General features: G+C 40.4%; 1 protein-coding gene across 1 annotated transcript; it reads left to right on the forward strand.

The window, feature by feature from the left end:
• The first annotated feature begins 4,295 nt into the window (after positions 1–4,295).
• On the forward strand, positions 4,296–14,946 carry bsdc1 (BSD domain containing 1). Its single transcript, XM_004566591.4, has 11 exons — positions 4,296–4,376; positions 4,900–4,954; positions 8,352–8,468; positions 8,565–8,732; positions 9,829–9,883; positions 10,667–10,782; positions 10,870–10,938; positions 12,408–12,492; positions 12,576–13,055; positions 13,218–13,321; positions 13,425–14,946. Exons 1-11 carry the CDS (start codon positions 4,366–4,368, stop codon positions 13,452–13,454), a joined length of 1,290 nt encoding a protein of 429 aa, XP_004566648.3. The 5' UTR covers positions 4,296–4,365; the 3' UTR covers positions 13,455–14,946.
• The last annotated feature ends 2,528 nt before the right edge of the window (positions 14,947–17,474 follow it).

The following is a 17,474-nucleotide window of genomic DNA, read 5'->3' on the forward strand; positions in this document are numbered from 1 at the left end:
CTCTTTAGCATACGCTAACCAGCAGTGGCAGCACTGGTTTCAGTCACAATGTTGTGCACAATTAACTCCGAAAATTACACACGCTGGTCTATATTAGCAAGGGTGGAACAAGTATTCAAATCCTTTATGTTTCCATTTTCTGCACTTATAATACTCAACAGTGAGTGAAAGTTATGCATTTAAAATATCGCCTAAACAAAAGTAGCTGCTCTGCTGAATGCCTCTGAGAATACAACTGAGAATATAAGATTAATTCTCATTTTACATACATTTGGTGATTTATGTGCATTGCCCAAGGCATGGTTTATTCCAAGCAACTTTAAAGATAGCTATCTTAAAATATTGCATCAAATATGTCCAAAAGACACAATTTTAGGAGGCTGAAAGCAAAAGGTACTGGCAGGAAGGTATTTGACATGCATTTATTTATTCTATCAGGTTAAAAACATTGTTTTCATGCACTCTGGATAACCCCAAGAACACTAATTTCATTACTGTTACAGCAACAATTAACCGAGGCACGGTGCTCAGAGCAACAGCCTTTAAATGTTTAATTAGAGCCCCGTTAGTCTCGCAACCCCAACTAATTTGACCTCAGCTGTCTTTTTGTAGACTGAAATATAAAAAGTTAAGATATAGAAAGTCATTTGCTCCAGGGATGCAAAACTGTATAATATATTTTGCAAAACAACACTCATAATTACTGCTGATAAGAAAAAATTATAATCATCTATTTTGAAAGAAAGATAAAATGATTTCTCTTCACTTTTTCCTCTCAGTTCAGTGCCATCACTTAAATGACTTCTAACTGATATTAATTTGTATTTTGAAGCTGTTAAATATTTAACAAATAAACACACAAAAGTATTACATCATCCTTTGATGTAGCTGTAGACTGTTACACCAGTTAATGCATTTTATTTGGTGTAGTTGATCCAAATGAATGTTTAGATAGATAGATAGATAGATAGATAGATAGATAGATAGATAGATAGATAGATAGATAGATAGATAGATAGATAGATAGATAGATAGATAGATAGATAGATAGATAGATAGATAGATAGATAGATAGATAGATAGATAGATAGATAGATAGATAGATAGATAGATAGATAGATAGATAGATAATATTAGCCATGAAGCTATTTTGAAAGCCTTGAACTGAACATAAATTTTGATTATAAACACAGTTTATAATCTGGCAAAGACATATGGAGTCAAAAAAGACAGAAATATCTTTTAACAGCACAAAGGATGCACTGATGTTATTACACCATGACCTTTTGTAGATGAAATGTAGACAGATGGATAAGTTAACCGCTTCAGATACTGATCAATAGTGGAGTACTTATCCCAACTTGGCTCAGGCCAACCTGCACTGACAGAGTTAATTAGGGGACTGAAAGACCCAATTAAGAGGAATGAGGGGCCGGACGGGGGACTTGTATTGGAGGACATACGCACACATTGTGCAGATTCTAGATAAAAGAGAACTTCAATTAAGGGAGAGCACACTTCCAGAAGCTTGATGCCTGTTCTTTTTACATTTTATGCTTAGTAAAGCCCAGCTCCCCACCACCACCCCTTTTCACTCAGAATACTGATGAGGGGAAAGCACAGCTGCTGGGGGTCAACACACATATGCAGTATGGTGTGCACATACGCTCACATGTATGCACACAGATGTACAGAGGAGGGAGATTGATGGGGGGGACTCAGGCTGGAACTGCTTAATGCTGATTAGTCAACATAATGTCTGAAGAAGGAACGCACCGGTCTGGATTTGATGGGTTTCATAAACAGCTTATTGGTTAAATTAGTGTTAATTAAAAGAGAAAAATCAGCATATTTTTAAATTATTACTTTCCTCCATGAAAGATCTGGGTTATAGTTTCTCATTGTCTCTCTGATGCACTTCTCCAAACTATGCTGTAAGATTGGTTGCCTGCTTTTGGTCACAACAGCAAGACTATTGTTTCCAAAAATGAGTGATGAGACCGTGTAACTGTCAATAAAAAATTATTTGTAGGTCAATTAAACCCTCCCTTAATCTGAAAATTTTAAATGGAAAGGTTGTGTAATACTTAGGAAAATAACTGGTGGAACATCTTTAAACTAGTCAGTAGGATATTAGGCTATTATTAAAAAAAAAATACCATCCAAGAAAAGCAGAGATTTCCAGAAGTAAAGGTGAGGAAAGCTAAGCACTCTTGCCTGCATGCAAGGGGCAAGGCAAAAACCACTACTGAATGGCGTTGGCTTTTGGGTGGTGAACTAAGGACAGCCAGACTTGGAAATCACTCCACAGGCTCAGGAACACCAATAAGAACATACAAGTTTTTGCAGCATCCAAAAAAGCACATCAACACTTTACCATGTCTGGAAAAATATTAAAAAGGCCAAAAAAAAAAAAAAAAGGCCAAAAAAAAAAAAAGATCAAGAAACAAAGCAGACTTGTACAAGCCAAAGCTCAGTGAAGATGAATTAAGTGGAAATCTGTCCTGTGTTCTCAGCAAACTTAAATTGCAGAAATCCGGAATGTACATCATGAATAATAACTCTTGAAGACTGTTTAAAAGCAGCATCCATGATGGTGTTTTGGTGCATTTGTTCACATTAACGTTGAACATTACATACAGGTTTGAGTGAGCTGCCATAAATGGAAAGTGCATATTTCATCAATACAAAGCATTGTGGGCCCATGGTAAAAGAGCCTTGGCTGATCAGTTTGTTGGCTTCTGCTTGCCCACCTGCATTTAAAGGACTGAGCATAGATTCCCATTCAGATTAAGATCAGGGAAGTTTTCTGGCCATGGTTTCAAAATGTACTTGTCACGAATTATTACTTTTGCCCTGTGCCACGGTGATCCACCATGTTTCATAATGCATAAATTGTCACCAAACTGAAAGAAGTTGATCTTTCACCCATGATGTTTTTAGTTTTGTCAAAAAAGAAAGGCAGGTGTACAAGCAGAAGCTGTCACGGCTGCAGTGGCAGGCTGTGTGGAGGTAAGATAAGGACCCAATACGCAGGCACTGCTGATCTGAATGAGCTTTATTATGGAGAGTGACATACAAACAAAAGTGAGGGCAGCAAGAAAGAGAACTAAGAAAGACTCTAAACTGGGAAAACTAAAGAAACAAAACTGAAACCTGAACCCCCAGGAGGACATAAAGAGAGAAACTCAGGGCAATAACACAATGTGATACAGGGACGTAACAGAGCATGGAGGAACAAAGATGGACCAGTAACAAGCAAGAGAAAACACAGGGCTTATATACACACAGGAGCAATCAGGGAATGAGAAACACGAGGGAGACACAGCTGGGGTAAATTATACATAACGACACAAGGGGACGCAAAATGAAACTCACTGCACGTAGGACTGGGAATATCAAAATAAAACAGGAAACAAGACACGATTCACAAAGACGCGGACTAGACACTGAGAGACAGACTGAAAGAATATGACACACGTGACACAAGGAAGATAGTGACTTAAACTAGAAACCAGAACAACAAATAACATCAAGAGAACCAAACAATGAATAACCAATAATCAGGAAATTAACTTAAACACAAAAAGCTGGGAAACACCCAGAGCAATGACAGTAGCTCACAAAATGTGATGAAGTGATATCAAATGATGAGGCAAGAATGGATTTCAATGAATCAGGGTTTGGCCCAGACTATGCTATCCAAGATGCCACAAAGAATTTCAGAAGTTACTTAAGAAATTGTTATGATTGTTCTTCACTAAATCATAGAAGCAAATAAAAACAATCAAATTTAAAAAATGCAGCAAACTTTATGAAACATAACTGTATTACTCAAATCCCAAACTCTTAAGTGCTTAGTCCTTTTTTTTTTTTTTTCAAACGTGGTGCTGGCAACAATATTAGCACTTTCCACTTTTGAAAATAATAATTTTGTTTAATTAACATTTCACGATGCTTTTTACTGTAAAAACACGGCTTAAAACATTTATAGTAACGGTAATTTACGTTAAACAGTTTCTGTCAACTTGTGATTTGATTCTGTGCTATTGTTTTTACCTCATTATTGCAGGTACGCCGAAATACATGCGAAGAGAAACTGATCATACGCGCTCCCGAACTGTTTGGTCCTCTGCAGCCACCGTAGACAGGACACAGACACTAAAATAGTTGTTTATAAAACCAAACATTGGTTTTTAATGGGTTTATTTAATTGAGAATGTGATGTGGACATTGGGATGCTGTAGATGAGAAGTCATTAAAGTCTGTGTTTTCTTCTACTCTTTTTTTTTTTTTTTTTTTTTTTTTAAAGCCACGCTGTCGGGGTGAGAGTTCAGTAAATACTGATGATGTCATCGTGTGAAGATGGCTGAAGGGTGAGAGTGAAGTCGCAAATTATTTTAACTTTTACACTTTAATCTTACAAAGAGCGATGGTGTCATGCATTTGTTTTATGTCTCATTGTGTCGTGTATCTAACCAGATATAGTGTGTTTACTTTGCGTTAACTCTAGCGTGTAAAGCTCTCGGAATCTTTTCAGGAAGTGCGTTTGTTTACCAAAACACAGCCTGGCTAGCGTTAGCATATGCTAGTTAGCTTTTGCTGTTTATCTTTTTAAATCACGCAGTGAGAAACTCTGGGCTGTGTTGACTCATCATTTTTACGCTCAGTGATCATATTTAGCGTTGAAAATCACTTCGTGACTTATTCGAACATTTAATCTAGCAGAGCTGACGTTAGCTTACTCGTTATCTGTCAAAGCTGCGTGTGTTTCTGGAATCCTTGAGAATCTCAAACTCAGATCCTTTGATCGATTACGAACAGACTGTAAATGAAAAGCTTTGGTGCTGATTGTTAATATTTCCTCTTCTCTTTCTGGATTTATGTGCGTGGTCACAGAGAAGGCTGGTGGGGAGGCTGGCTGCAGCAGAGCTTCCAGGCCGTCAAAGACAAGGTAATGATGTCAAACCAAAAGACTTCCACTTTATGACAGTTAGTAAGCCTTTGTTTATGTTAATGCTCAGGAATATTATGAAATACTTTGAGGTTTTAATAAAGAGGAAGAGCCAAAATACACCAGACAACACATTTTCATAGAGTCATTGCTGAGTAACAGTGCCAGCTGTTTCTCAGTTTTTTTCTAGTGCCTTCAAGGGGCACAGTTTTAAAGTGTTGTGAGGTTGGATGCTGATCCACAAAATAAATCTCAATGGTATAAATGTGGAACTGTGTGGCAGAGAAATACGCATGTCACAAGCATCTGCTCTAAACCAGATTTTGGGCAAAGAATGTGGTTTCTTACCACTAATGCAATTTTCAGAAGAATTATGTAAACCTGTTGCTTTCGCACTTTCTCTGGCATATTCTCCTCCAGAAACCCATTCAAATTCATGCCTCACAATTTAATGATTGAATCCTTTTTTTATAACAAATACCGTATTTCCCGGACTACAAAGCGCACCTAAATATTAGCCGCACAAGCTAAAATCTGGGGAAAATCCTGTTTTGTACATACATTAGCCGCACCTGACCAAAAGCCGCAGGTGTTTCAATGTTGACTTATCATATGTAAGAGAATATGCACAAAGGGAATTGTCAGGAAAGAGATGGCTGTTTGGAGACATCACTTTTATTAATATTTTGAAAAACAAGTTATGGGTACATATTTGCACATGTAGTACATAACAATAACCTACAGCACACCAGAACAATAGATTCGGCCTACCTTTTAGGCTCAGGTGCAGTGACACAGCTTTAACAAGAAGAAAAGTCAGTCATTCACCACCATCTTTCTCTTCTTCCTACGCACTAAAACCACCAAAGTCCTCTTCTCCAGTGTCGGATACAAACAGGCTCAGAAGGGCCGTGGCGGTGTCCTCCTCTCCATCATGCAGCAGTCCAGCCCTTCAAAATCCGTTGGTGATCGTGGATGTTTTCACACTTTTCCACGCTGTCAGAATCCACCGGTGGAGTTGGGCATAACTTGCTTTTTGGGCATAACTTGCAAGTTTATCGCCGCTCATCATCCACAACTCCCGCTGAACGCGTAGCGCTACTTTGAAGTTTGTTTTTCGCGCTACTTCGTACGGCACTACGTTGCCTGGCGGACGGACATGTGACTAACATACCACTCTTGAACCCCGATCCTTCCGCCAGGCAACGTAGTGCCGTACAACAGCGGAACACACAAAACAAATCGTCTTACGATATCACAAAAATCACGGACAATCCATAGAAAAGCCGCACCTGACTAAAAGCCGCAGGGTTCAAAGCTTGTGCAAAAAGTAGCGGCTTATAGCCCGACATTTACGGTAACCAAAGTTGAGTTTTTAGCAGAATAGACAGTTGTGGTCAGAATTTCCATCCATTTATCATGAATATTTTGGTAATTTTAGGCTTATAACGACTTCTTTAAACTGTTCTTTTTCCCAGGGTGGAGTGATTGTACAGCAAACAAGTGTTGGATGCACAAGGTTGAATTTATTTGGGATTTTCTCTAATCCACATGGGATCAAAAGTATACCCCCCAATAATATTTGGTTAAATGTCACTTAGAAAGTTACACCTTGACCAGATCCTTTTGGCACACACAGACAAGCTTCTGATAATTGCAGGTGGATATTTAACCACTCTTCTTGGTGGATTTAGTATAAATTGGTTGGTTTCTTGGTGTAGATCTGGCTTTTAACAACAGTCCACAAATTTTCAACATGGTGAGGAATTTTGGAAGCTCAAAGTTAGTCTGTTTTAGGCTATTTTGTTGTGTTTTTGGATCATTTTTTCTGTTGGAACAACCAGTTGTGTCCAAGCTTCAACCGTCAAGCTGCTGATTTGGAGAATTTGGAATTAGTTCTACGTCTTTATTATTCCATCTGCAATGCTACCACCACGCTTGACAGGCTGTTCCGGTTGAATACCTCATTGTTACTTCTCCAAACGTACCTCTTGTCATTGTGACCAAACAGCTCAATCTTTGTTTTGACACGCTTCAAGGTATAGGTTTTGGAGGTGGGGCTCTTTTCTTGGTACCTCAGTCTATGGCGACGTAAAACTAGCTTTGCGATGGACAGTGACACTGAGGTTCCAGCAGTTCCCAGTTCATGGCAGGTTTGAGCATCTGAGCCTTGGTGGTTCTGGGTTGTTCTTGAATATGCTAATCAATTTTCACTCACCTGAAGATGACAGTTTGAGTCTTCTGGACACAAAGGAATGACTTTTACTTAAGTACAGTTGTTTGCACTGATGATCTTGGAGTCTGCAGTTGATTAGAAATGTCTCCAAGAGATCTTCCTGATTTGTGTGAATCTACAATTCTTCTTAGATCTTCACTGAGTTCTTTAGACTTTCCCATTGTTCTGAGTATTGGCCTTTCCAGTGACATCTGCCAAACATTCCTTATGAAGGCAAAGAGAAACAATAATGATGACTAATGAAGTTAAACATGCATAGGACTTGTCAGATATTATAGAACCTTCTGCACCATTTATTTAAATGTATACAAACAGTCACTTAAATCTTTTAGCCTATATGGATACTTTTGGCCCTGTGCGGATTAGAGAAAGCCCCAAAATAAATTCAAAGTCATTAAAGCCGTATGGTGTACAATCGTTCCACCCTGGAAAATGAACAGTTCAAAGAAATCATTAAAGTCCCAAATTCCCTTGACATTCATTCCTGTCATGAGTGGATGTTGTTCACACCTTTACGAGTTGTAGTTATGTGCTCCACAGTTTCAGAACCACTAATGGATGTAATATGTTTTCAGTCTGTAAGCATCCATTTTGGCTCCTTCTAGCGCCTGTACTGTAAGTGGACAAGGAGACACTCAGCAGTACTTTTATTATGGTGCTTCACAAAAAAACCAAACTGTTGTCAACATTACCTGTTGGACAGGATGTGAGAGGAGAGATGAAGACAGGGGCACAGTTTTATAGAAGAAATGAGTTATATAAAGCAACAGGGTTGTGTCAGCCAGCATTTGAATGTCATATCAGTATACGTTTAAAAACTCACTTTACTGCAACAGTTTCAACAGTTTCTCCTTTTTCCTTAATAAAAAATGTTGCTGTAAAAGCTGAAGAAAAAAAACATGATCTTTTATTTTAAATTTCATACTCGGTAGCATTGTACCACCACTCAGTTTAGATCAACTCGGATACAAAAAGATGAAATGGTTCCAAATAAATGATTTCTTTAGAGTAATTAAACAAAAGACCAACTCATATTTTTAAGAATTTTGCCACCGTCTTGGTGTATCGCCGCTTATGACTTTGATAGGCTGAAGCAGCAATTTCCTGAGAGATATGATAAGGTTGAATCTGGATTTTGATCTTTGTCCTTTTTCTTTACAGTCATCTGAAGCCTTAGAATTCATAAAGCGAGACCTGACTGAGTTCTCCACTGTGGTGCAGCATGATACAGCCTGCTCAATTGCAGCTACGGCCACTGCCGTCAGAAACAAACTTGCAGTAAGTATTAGGCTTTAACTGCATCGTGTCTTTTATGAATATCTCCCAAATGCCTGCTTACATGCAGATCGATTGTGTATTTATTCTGCTTTTTAGGTGGAAGGTTCCTCTGAGACTACAGAAAAAGTGAAGAAGAGCCTCTCTAGTTTCTTAGGCGTAATATCAGACACGCTTGCTCCACCTCCTGATAAAACTATTGACTGTGATGTAATCACGCTGGTGGCAACACCAGCAGGAACCACAGAAGTTTATGACAGTTCAAAGGTGAGTATTAAAGTGTTTGTATTAGCACGCCTGTTAATTCATTAGTTAAAAATGGCTAAACGCACATGAGGTCCGAATGCATCATGCTGTTTGCACCTTTTCTCACTTGTTTAGGTCTAGGCATCAAAGGCTGTTTAATGGTTTTGGTAACAGTTGAGATTTTGGTTGAAATCTGCAGTTTCAGTTCTTCACAGGGCCTCATTATTGTTTCCTAAAGCTGATGCTCACAGTACAGTCAAAGGAAACTTTTTTGTGACATTAGCTCTGAGAATAAAACAACAGGTTTTGAAGATCTAACAATGAGAACAGGACATGATACATGAGAGGAAAGACTTTGGACAACATCCTGACCTGACTCACCCAGCTGTTAATTATCCTTATGGAGGCCCAGCTCCACAAGCACTGGGTGCAGTTGAGTTTACACTATCATTTTTGCTGAGACTGAACTTAGTATTTTTAATTTTGGTCTCTAGCTGGATGGAGGATCACTAACAGACGGAGTTGTTCTCCTTCAGACTAAATTATATTAACACTGAGAGACTCCCTAAATCCTGTTCTTAAATGCTCCGGGCACAAGTATTACTGGAGCTGCATAGAGTGGCGTAAATTGATTGGAACACTATCATGATAATGTTCCCTTCAAGGGATTGTGGAGGGGAGAGATCCTCTGAATATTGACCTCTTTCTTGCCATTTTCCAATTCCTGCTATGTATCTACATCTCCACCCTCTCCTCTGCCTTTTGCCCATTTTCAACAAGTTTTGCTCCTGATAATGTTTTGGCCACTGTCATAGGGCTGTTTTGGAAATAGAAGTTACCACATATGGTGAATATAGACAGACTAAGGTTGCATGATACAGATAGACCTGGTAAATTAACTTGTTAAAGCTGGAGCACAGAATTTTGTGTGAGACGAAGAGAGAGCAAAAACCTTTTTGCTGAAAATCTTTGAAGAAAATGCTTCACGTTGCGTTTATCAAGTACAGAGTCCGTCTCCAGTTTTAGTCTCTGTTGTGTTATCAAACTGCAAAAGTGAGCACATGATGTGCATGTGGAAACGAAACGATCTCCATTCAGCGTTTGTTGTTTCCTGCAGGCACGTCTCTACAGTTTGCAGGCTGACCCAGCAACATACTGCAACGAGCCAGATGGTAAGAAAAATCATGATCAACTGGTTGATCTGTGAAGGTCTGCAACCGGTGTTCTGTTGCAGACATTTACAGTCGACACTTCATTAGGTACACCTTGCTATTGGGTTGGAGCCTCTTTAGCCTTCAGAACTCTTTGGAGCATAGATTCACACAAGTGCTGTAAACATTCCTCGCACGCTTTGGTCCATATTGACATAATAGCATCACATCAGCGTGATCCTGAGATGCTGTTGTGCATATATTTTTTTGTAATGAGTTATCAGCTCAAAGCAGTCTGACCATTCTTCTCTGACCCCTGGCATCAACAGGACGTTCTCTCCCAGAGAAATTACACTTATTGGATATTTTCTCCTTTTTTGGGCCATTCTCCGTGAACTTTAGAGATGGTTGGATTGGAAAATCCCAGCAGATCAGCGTATTCTGAAATATTTATACCAGCCCATCTGGCACCAACAAACATGCCACATTTAAAGTCACTTAAATCCCCTTTGATCCCCATCCACGTCATTGGCTGATTAGATATTTGTAGTAAGAAGCATTTGAACAGATTTGCCTAACAAATTGGCTGCTGAGTGTGTTTTATTTGTTGACAGACGTATTGATGTAGTGTTTTGGTTACTTTGAATGTGTGTTTTGTTTTCTCTTATACCTCTGAGAGACCTGTATTTACCTTTTGTGGGGTCTATAAAATCTTTAGGCTATATATTGCAATCTTTTGATCAGATTTACTGGAGTCCTCCTTAAAATCATCTAAATAATGAAATGTTGTTTTTTCTTTGTCAGGCCCCCCTGAACAGTTTGAGAGCTGGCTGTCCACCTTCAGCCTGGAAGATAAGAAAGGCGAAATCTCTGAGCTTTTGGTCAACAGTCCCTCTATACGAGCGCTTTATACCAAAATGGTATCACTTGTTGCTCTCTTCGAACGTTTGCTCCTCGTCTCCTTTTGAATAAATAAAGAAGATAAGAACTTTGTCTCTTTTGTGCAGGTGCCAGCAGCCGTAGCACATTCTGAGTTCTGGCACAGATATTTCTACAAAGTCTTCCAGCTGGATCAGGTAAACCTGCCGTTTCATATGATTTTCTTTTTTCCTATATACACATCTTTCATGCAACTTAAATATTTTGTCTTGGGTGCCACCTGCTGGCCAGTTTTTGGACTTTTCTAGGAGGTTTACCAACGTGCTCAAACAGCAACCTTAAAATGAGCCACATACACAAAGAACTATTGAATGAAATTTTCTTTTCCAAATGTGAAAGCTAATCCAGTAACATGGTCTGTGTTTGGGCGGGAGGATATTTGTGGTGTTTTCTTGTCATTATGATTTCTTCACACTGACACGAACTCACAGGAGACGAGATTTGCTGAATAACAGCAGCATTCCCGTTGGTGCCTCTTTGTATTCTTTCTGCACGTTGCTCTCAGTGTGAAATAGGAATTATGCTTTTAACGCCTAATTACCCCGTGTGCATTTCTATTATGATGTTGTTGTTTTTTTTTTTTTTCCCCAAACGGAGAAGACGTTCTCCTCTTCCCATTAAAGTTGTTATTCAACACATTATTATGGAAATAAAGGCTGCGGCAGTAAAGAGTACTTTTATGTATCAAACACAATAATTTATTTATGAGAGTCTCTAACATTAGAGCAGATTGTTGATTGCAGTTTTCTCAAAAATTGCACATCCAAACTGTTTTAAAGACATTTGCAAAAGGAAGGCAAATACAATCAGTACATTAAAAATTAAATCATGTCTGATTATGTTGGAGCCAATGTGAGTTTTAAATCATCAGAGCAATACAAACTTTAAGCTGGTCACAGTTTTACACTAAGTACAAGTCCTGTTTGAGGTTTATTAGGTTAAAGTTGAGTTTAAGGTTAAACTAAAGAACTGGTACTTGGCTGTGTTCATGTGATTGAATGTCCTCGGGGTTTGTCACTCATGGTGAAACATGAGATCTGCTCATCTGAACAACCCCAAACTCAGCTGATGCTAGCAACCTCAGTTAGCTACGCTGCATTAATAAACTGAATGGTCACATCAGACATATATCGGCTAATTAGCGCTAAGTAATTACTAGAATTTAACTTAGCAAATAGCACCTGAAACACAAACTTCTTGTATGGTCTGAACTGCACAGCCGTAAGATTAATCAGATACGTCTATTAAAAAGATCTGAAAAGGGTTAGGGGTTAGCTGTCGATCAAAGTGGCTTTCCTCTTTTTTTTTTTTTTTTTTTTTTTTTCTTTTTTTTTTTTTAATGAAGGGAACATTCATTTTTTGTGCCAGCTTCTAAATGCTGCTTTTTAATGCTCTAAAGCTGAGACGCTTTGGGGGCCAATGTACTTTTGGAGCCTCAGATGGCGATTAGAAGAACTGTAGATGGTGGCAATTGACACTGGCTCTGTTTTTTGGGATGGATGGATGCTGCTTGGGACAGACATATAAAGACTTGTTGAATTTTTAATGGGTCTATGATTCACAGATATTGAGACTATAGAAGCTTTTGTTTTTCTGTGTTATCTAGGAGGAGGCGAGGAGGTTGGCGCTGAAGCAGAGAGCAGAGCAAAGTGCGCACACAGAGACGCTGGGCTGGGAGGAAGAGGAGGAGGGTATGTTCGGGAGATTTAATGGTTATCTGCCAGCTTTGCTTTGAAACACTTTCACTCACACTGGCTCCTGCGTTTATTGTCAGATGACTTCCTTGGTGCCACGTCGTCATCTCAACTCAACCTCACGCCCCCGTTGGACAGCAGCAACCTAACAGTTCCTACAGGGGCCGCTGTGCTGAGTCCCGTTCTGTCTCCAAGCGAAGAGCGTGAAACCACCTACTCGGTCAGCAGCGACAGCGTCAGTCTGCCAACTCAGGTAGAAGTGCGGCCAGAGCCCGTAACCGCAGAACTGGCAGAGAAACTGACAGAGAAACTGACAGAGGCCAGCTTGGAGGATGTTGTAAACAAGACGCAAGACGAGCAGAGGCCCGGAAACAGTGACTTACCTCCTGAAGCTCAAGTGGAGGCCGTTACCCAGCCCGAGGTCACAGCTGACGGGGGGTCAGCGCGAGCCCCGGCCTCAAAACCGGAAAACTCAAAAGAAGATGGACCACAGGACCTGAGAGTTTTTGAGCTCAACTCTGACAGCGGGAAGTCTACACCCTCCAAGAACGGCAAGAAAGGTGCGATGACCTGAGGCAGTTGGTCTTACTGTTCCAGTTGAATCGAAACAGGATTAGGTTCAGGGATGTGTTTATGAGTTTTCCACTTAATAGGCTTAGAAGAAGCCGCAGAGTCAAGGTCATAAAGTCCCAACTTGTTGTGTCTCTCTCCTCCATCTCCAGGCTCGAGCACCGATGTGAGCGAGGACTGGGAGAAAGACTTTGACCTGGACATGACGGAAGAAGAGGTCCAGATGGCTCTCTCTAAAATCGAAGCATCTGGAGAGGTTTGTGGAGTTTTTTTTAATTTTTTTTTTATGGGGGGATCTATATGAATAATTCATGTTGTGTACATTCTGCTCACTTTTTTTCCCCTCCTCCTCTCACCAGCTGGATGAAGACTGGGAGAACTGGGAGTGAGTGCCTCTGCTACACGAACCCCGTCCCGCCATTAAAGCTAGTTCTCTGCAGACGAACCATGCTTAATGTGTTTTAACTCTTTGTCCACTCTGTCACCATGTCATGATTGTCAGTGGGGGATTTTTTTCTGGCGGGTTTGGACCATATTGGTAAACCTGTTGAAAAGCGCAACGGGAAGACCAAGGCAATACGAATTAGAGTGCTCTGTCAGCTGTAGGCCTCTAGCGAGGGAAATGACTCTTGGCTATTTCTTGGAGTAACTTCTCACTTTAGAGAGTGTATGACACTAGCGTAGGACAGGTTGTAATCATTCTGACCTTAAAGCTCGAGGGCGAGTCGGAATGTGAAGGGTTTCACTGCAGCAGCCGGGGAGGAGCTGTTTCTCTTTACTTTCTTTATCACATAAAATTCATCTTGTATATGTTGCGAGTGTATTTCCAGGCGATGACTTAAATGCTGGCTGCGAAATAGCCATAAACTGTAATGCTGCTTGTCTCCTTTCTAAGATGAAACACTTTAAACCTGACTTTTTCTTCTTTTTTTTCCTATTTGAGTGATCATGAATGATGACACTTTTCTTTCTCATCTGTTTTATGCAAGTGAATCTTCAAAATGTAAAAAATATTTTGGCCTTTTTTCGTTTCCTTCAGATTGCTTTTCATTTTGGACTCACTCCCGACGCTTGGTGTACGGCTTTGTAAAACACACAGTAGTGTGATGATGTAATCCAAATGTTTTTGTGACACCATCTGAAACACAACCAGCTGACGTGTCGTTATTCCCTCTCTCCTCGTCGCGTGATTGATTCAGATATACAAGATTTGTGTTGGTGTCTGTCATTTTCAAGTAATTATAAGTTGTTTATCTGTTTGTCATATGTGGGTAGAGGGAGTTTGTTAAGAGAACAGTCACAGTTGACCCAATAGAGTTCAGACCAGTTCTGGTATTGTGATTCCAGATGCTTTGGTTTGAATTTGAGGAAAGCTCGCAGGTTCAGTCAGAACAACAATCCTATGATTTTTTTTTTCTTTTTTTTTTTTTTTGTTTGTCTTCGTTGGTCCATCGTCAGAACAAAATGGCTCAGCAGGCAGTGTGCCAAGTAGAAGAAAGGGTGAAGTGAGCACGCTCCACGCTTTTCCGATTTCCTTATCCATCATCTGTAACGTATTGAGGAAAAATAAGCCTAGAGGTGTAATATTTATACTACAAGAAATGCTTAATTATTGTATTATGTGCTTTAGATTGCATGTCTGTGCAATAACATTATGCAAAACATTGTGCAGATGGTCACTGTTGAGTTGTATGTTTAGTTTCGTTTTGGCTGTTCTTCAGGTTTTGACGATGTGTTGCATGTATATAACTCTCGGCTGCGTGTTCCCTTCAGAATCACACGTTGAACTAATCAGAGCTGTCGACTTCTTTTTGTTTAACGTCAGTTATTTCACTTTATTTTCCAGGTGATCTCTGTCATTAAAGGATTCATGGCTAACGAGCTCCGTGTCTTGCTTAACGGCATACTGCAGGACGACAAGAAAAACGTTTAAAATGCACAATATGTGGAGATACTTTTAAGTTTCCACTAGAATTTTGCAGTTTAATTTGTAAAAATTTGGCTACTACAAAAGTACTTATATTAGTGTCTTTGTCAGGACAAATTTGGATTTAAGATGAAAAAATCAAAAATGATGCGAAAAGCTGTGAAACTACTTCTAGAGGTTTAAATGTACGTCTGTTCATACATTCACTGCCTACATAATTAGGTGCACTTTGCTGGTAGAGGCAGGCTGTGGTGTTCAAATGATGTTTGGTACCAAGCGAACCAAAGTCCCCACAGCGTTAAACCAACATCAGAAGCCTGAGTTGTTAATAGCAGGCAGGATGGACGTTTACACCACATTGTGACTCTACCATCTGAAATTCACAGCAGAAACTGAGACTCATCAGGCCACGCAACATTTTTCTAATCTCTGGTCCAGTTTTGGTGAGTCTGTGAGTTTTAGCATCACTCTCCTGCTCAGAGCTGACAGGACTGGCAACCAGTGATACTCGCATGCAGACCTTGGGTGTAACGAGTGGTTATTTGAGTTACTGTTACCTTCCTATCAGCTCAAGGCCTCTGACATCAACAAGGCAACCGCTTGATATTTTCTCTGTTTTCAGACCAACCCCAGAGTTGGTTGTGTGGGAAAATCCCAGCACATCAGCAGATAGGTTTGACCTCTTTCATTGTACTTTTTTCTAATCTTTTTTGGTCCAAGTTCTTTGGCCGTTATTTAAATAAATGCGTAATATTAAGACGTACAGAGGTATGGAGAAATAATTAAAGCTTCCTAATAACACCTGAGAGTTGCAGGTATGTTCGAGCAGGTGTTCTTACTCTGAGGAATAACGGAGCCATCTGTGGACTTTACAGAAGAGCGCTGCTATGATGTGAAAATAAGAATACAAATGACTGAATGTGAACTCAAAGATGTCTAAAATTTGGAGGAAAACATGGGTGAAAAATGATCACAAATTTGAATGTGGCTGGTAAATAATTTCATATTTAGCCTTTAGGGTTGGAAAACCTTCAGTTCTGGCATATATGCTACAGCAAGAGCATATGTTTGCAACGACCAGCCCTGCCGCCTGATGGCGCTGTTGCTCCATTTAGACAGTTTTAGTCACAAGCTGCCACTCCTTTTCTTTCAGCTGCAGCATCCATCTCACACACGGATCAGCCACGTTTCAGACACACACCGATGTTTTTATCATCAGTTGCATTAGTAGTTTTCCTTGCATTTTTCACACACAGTCTCATCTAATTTGACACCCTCCCCCTTCCCGGATGCCCCGAGGGGGCTGTCAGTGAAACGCTTTGGTGGGTGCTTGTGGCGGCATCTGCTGGGCTAATGTAGGTCACAGTGGAGGGACACCTGTACAGCGTGCTGCCTCTGCAACATGGATGCTGTCTGAAAAGATGGCTACTGTCTGCCTGTGTCTGTATGGTGGGTGTGGTCATGGTGGGGGACTGGTGATGAATCTCCATTTCAGATTTTCAGATTTTAAGCATGGATAAACACAACCTTGAACCTTGGTCTCCTGCGGCTGTGTTTATGGATATAATAAAGAAAGATTAGGCAAATCACATTCAGCTCTTTATAGCAGGAGGGGCCATACATGAATGACCCTAGATGTGTGTTTGTGGTGCTTACAGCTGGCTCCCAAGGACAGAGTCACCTAAAAGACTTGACCATGTTTACCTGCCTATTTCTTTTATATTATTATTATTATTAATAAGAATAATGATGCTGTTTTATGCTGAAACCAGCAGACTCACAGCACTGTGGTAATGGGTTGTGCATATGCTGCCCTAACTGGACCTCAAATAACACAGAGTCCATATACATCACATTCTTTCGTACCCTGTTCCCACTCAGAGGCCTTAGTCAGCAGAAAGGCTGTAAAAGAATTTCCTGTCGAAGCCCACCGCTCCCTGCGCCTGGAGTTGCATGCATGTGTGCTTTGCATTAACGCCGCCTTTCAACAGTGTCATGTAAAGATCATTTTAATAGTGTGTGGGGGAGAGAGTGGTGGGGGGGAGGCAATCAGAGTGGAGAAAGAAATATTCCCCTCCTGAGGATCTCTGCAGCGCCTCCCCCCCGGTAATCCATCCTTCACCAAACTCTTCCTGCTTCTCTTTCTGGCTCTTTGACTTTCTCTCGCTCCCATCCACGGCCACATAGACACTAACCGGGTCCCGCACGTAGACCTCGAGTCTCCAGCAGAAAAATGCATAGAGAGTCAGGGTGAGGTCATTGTCTTGAGAGCGAGTATTATTCTCGACACCCTAAAGGGAGAAACCCTGTAACCCCCTCTGCCTTTCAGTAAGCACAAAAGACTCCCTTTGAGGGAGGAGGCCGTATGGAATGTGTTACCAGGGTTTTCTATAACGTCCGGCCTCCAGATTCACACCCGTTCACCCCTGCATCTTTGTGCTGTCATGCAGGATGTGCGTGTTTTGAAGGTTTGATTAAATTC

The sequence above is a fragment of the Maylandia zebra genome, linkage group LG19 (genome assembly GCF_041146795.1).
Source record: "Maylandia zebra isolate NMK-2024a linkage group LG19, Mzebra_GT3a, whole genome shotgun sequence".
NCBI classification, from domain to species: Eukaryota; Metazoa; Chordata; class Actinopteri; order Cichliformes; family Cichlidae; genus Maylandia; species Maylandia zebra.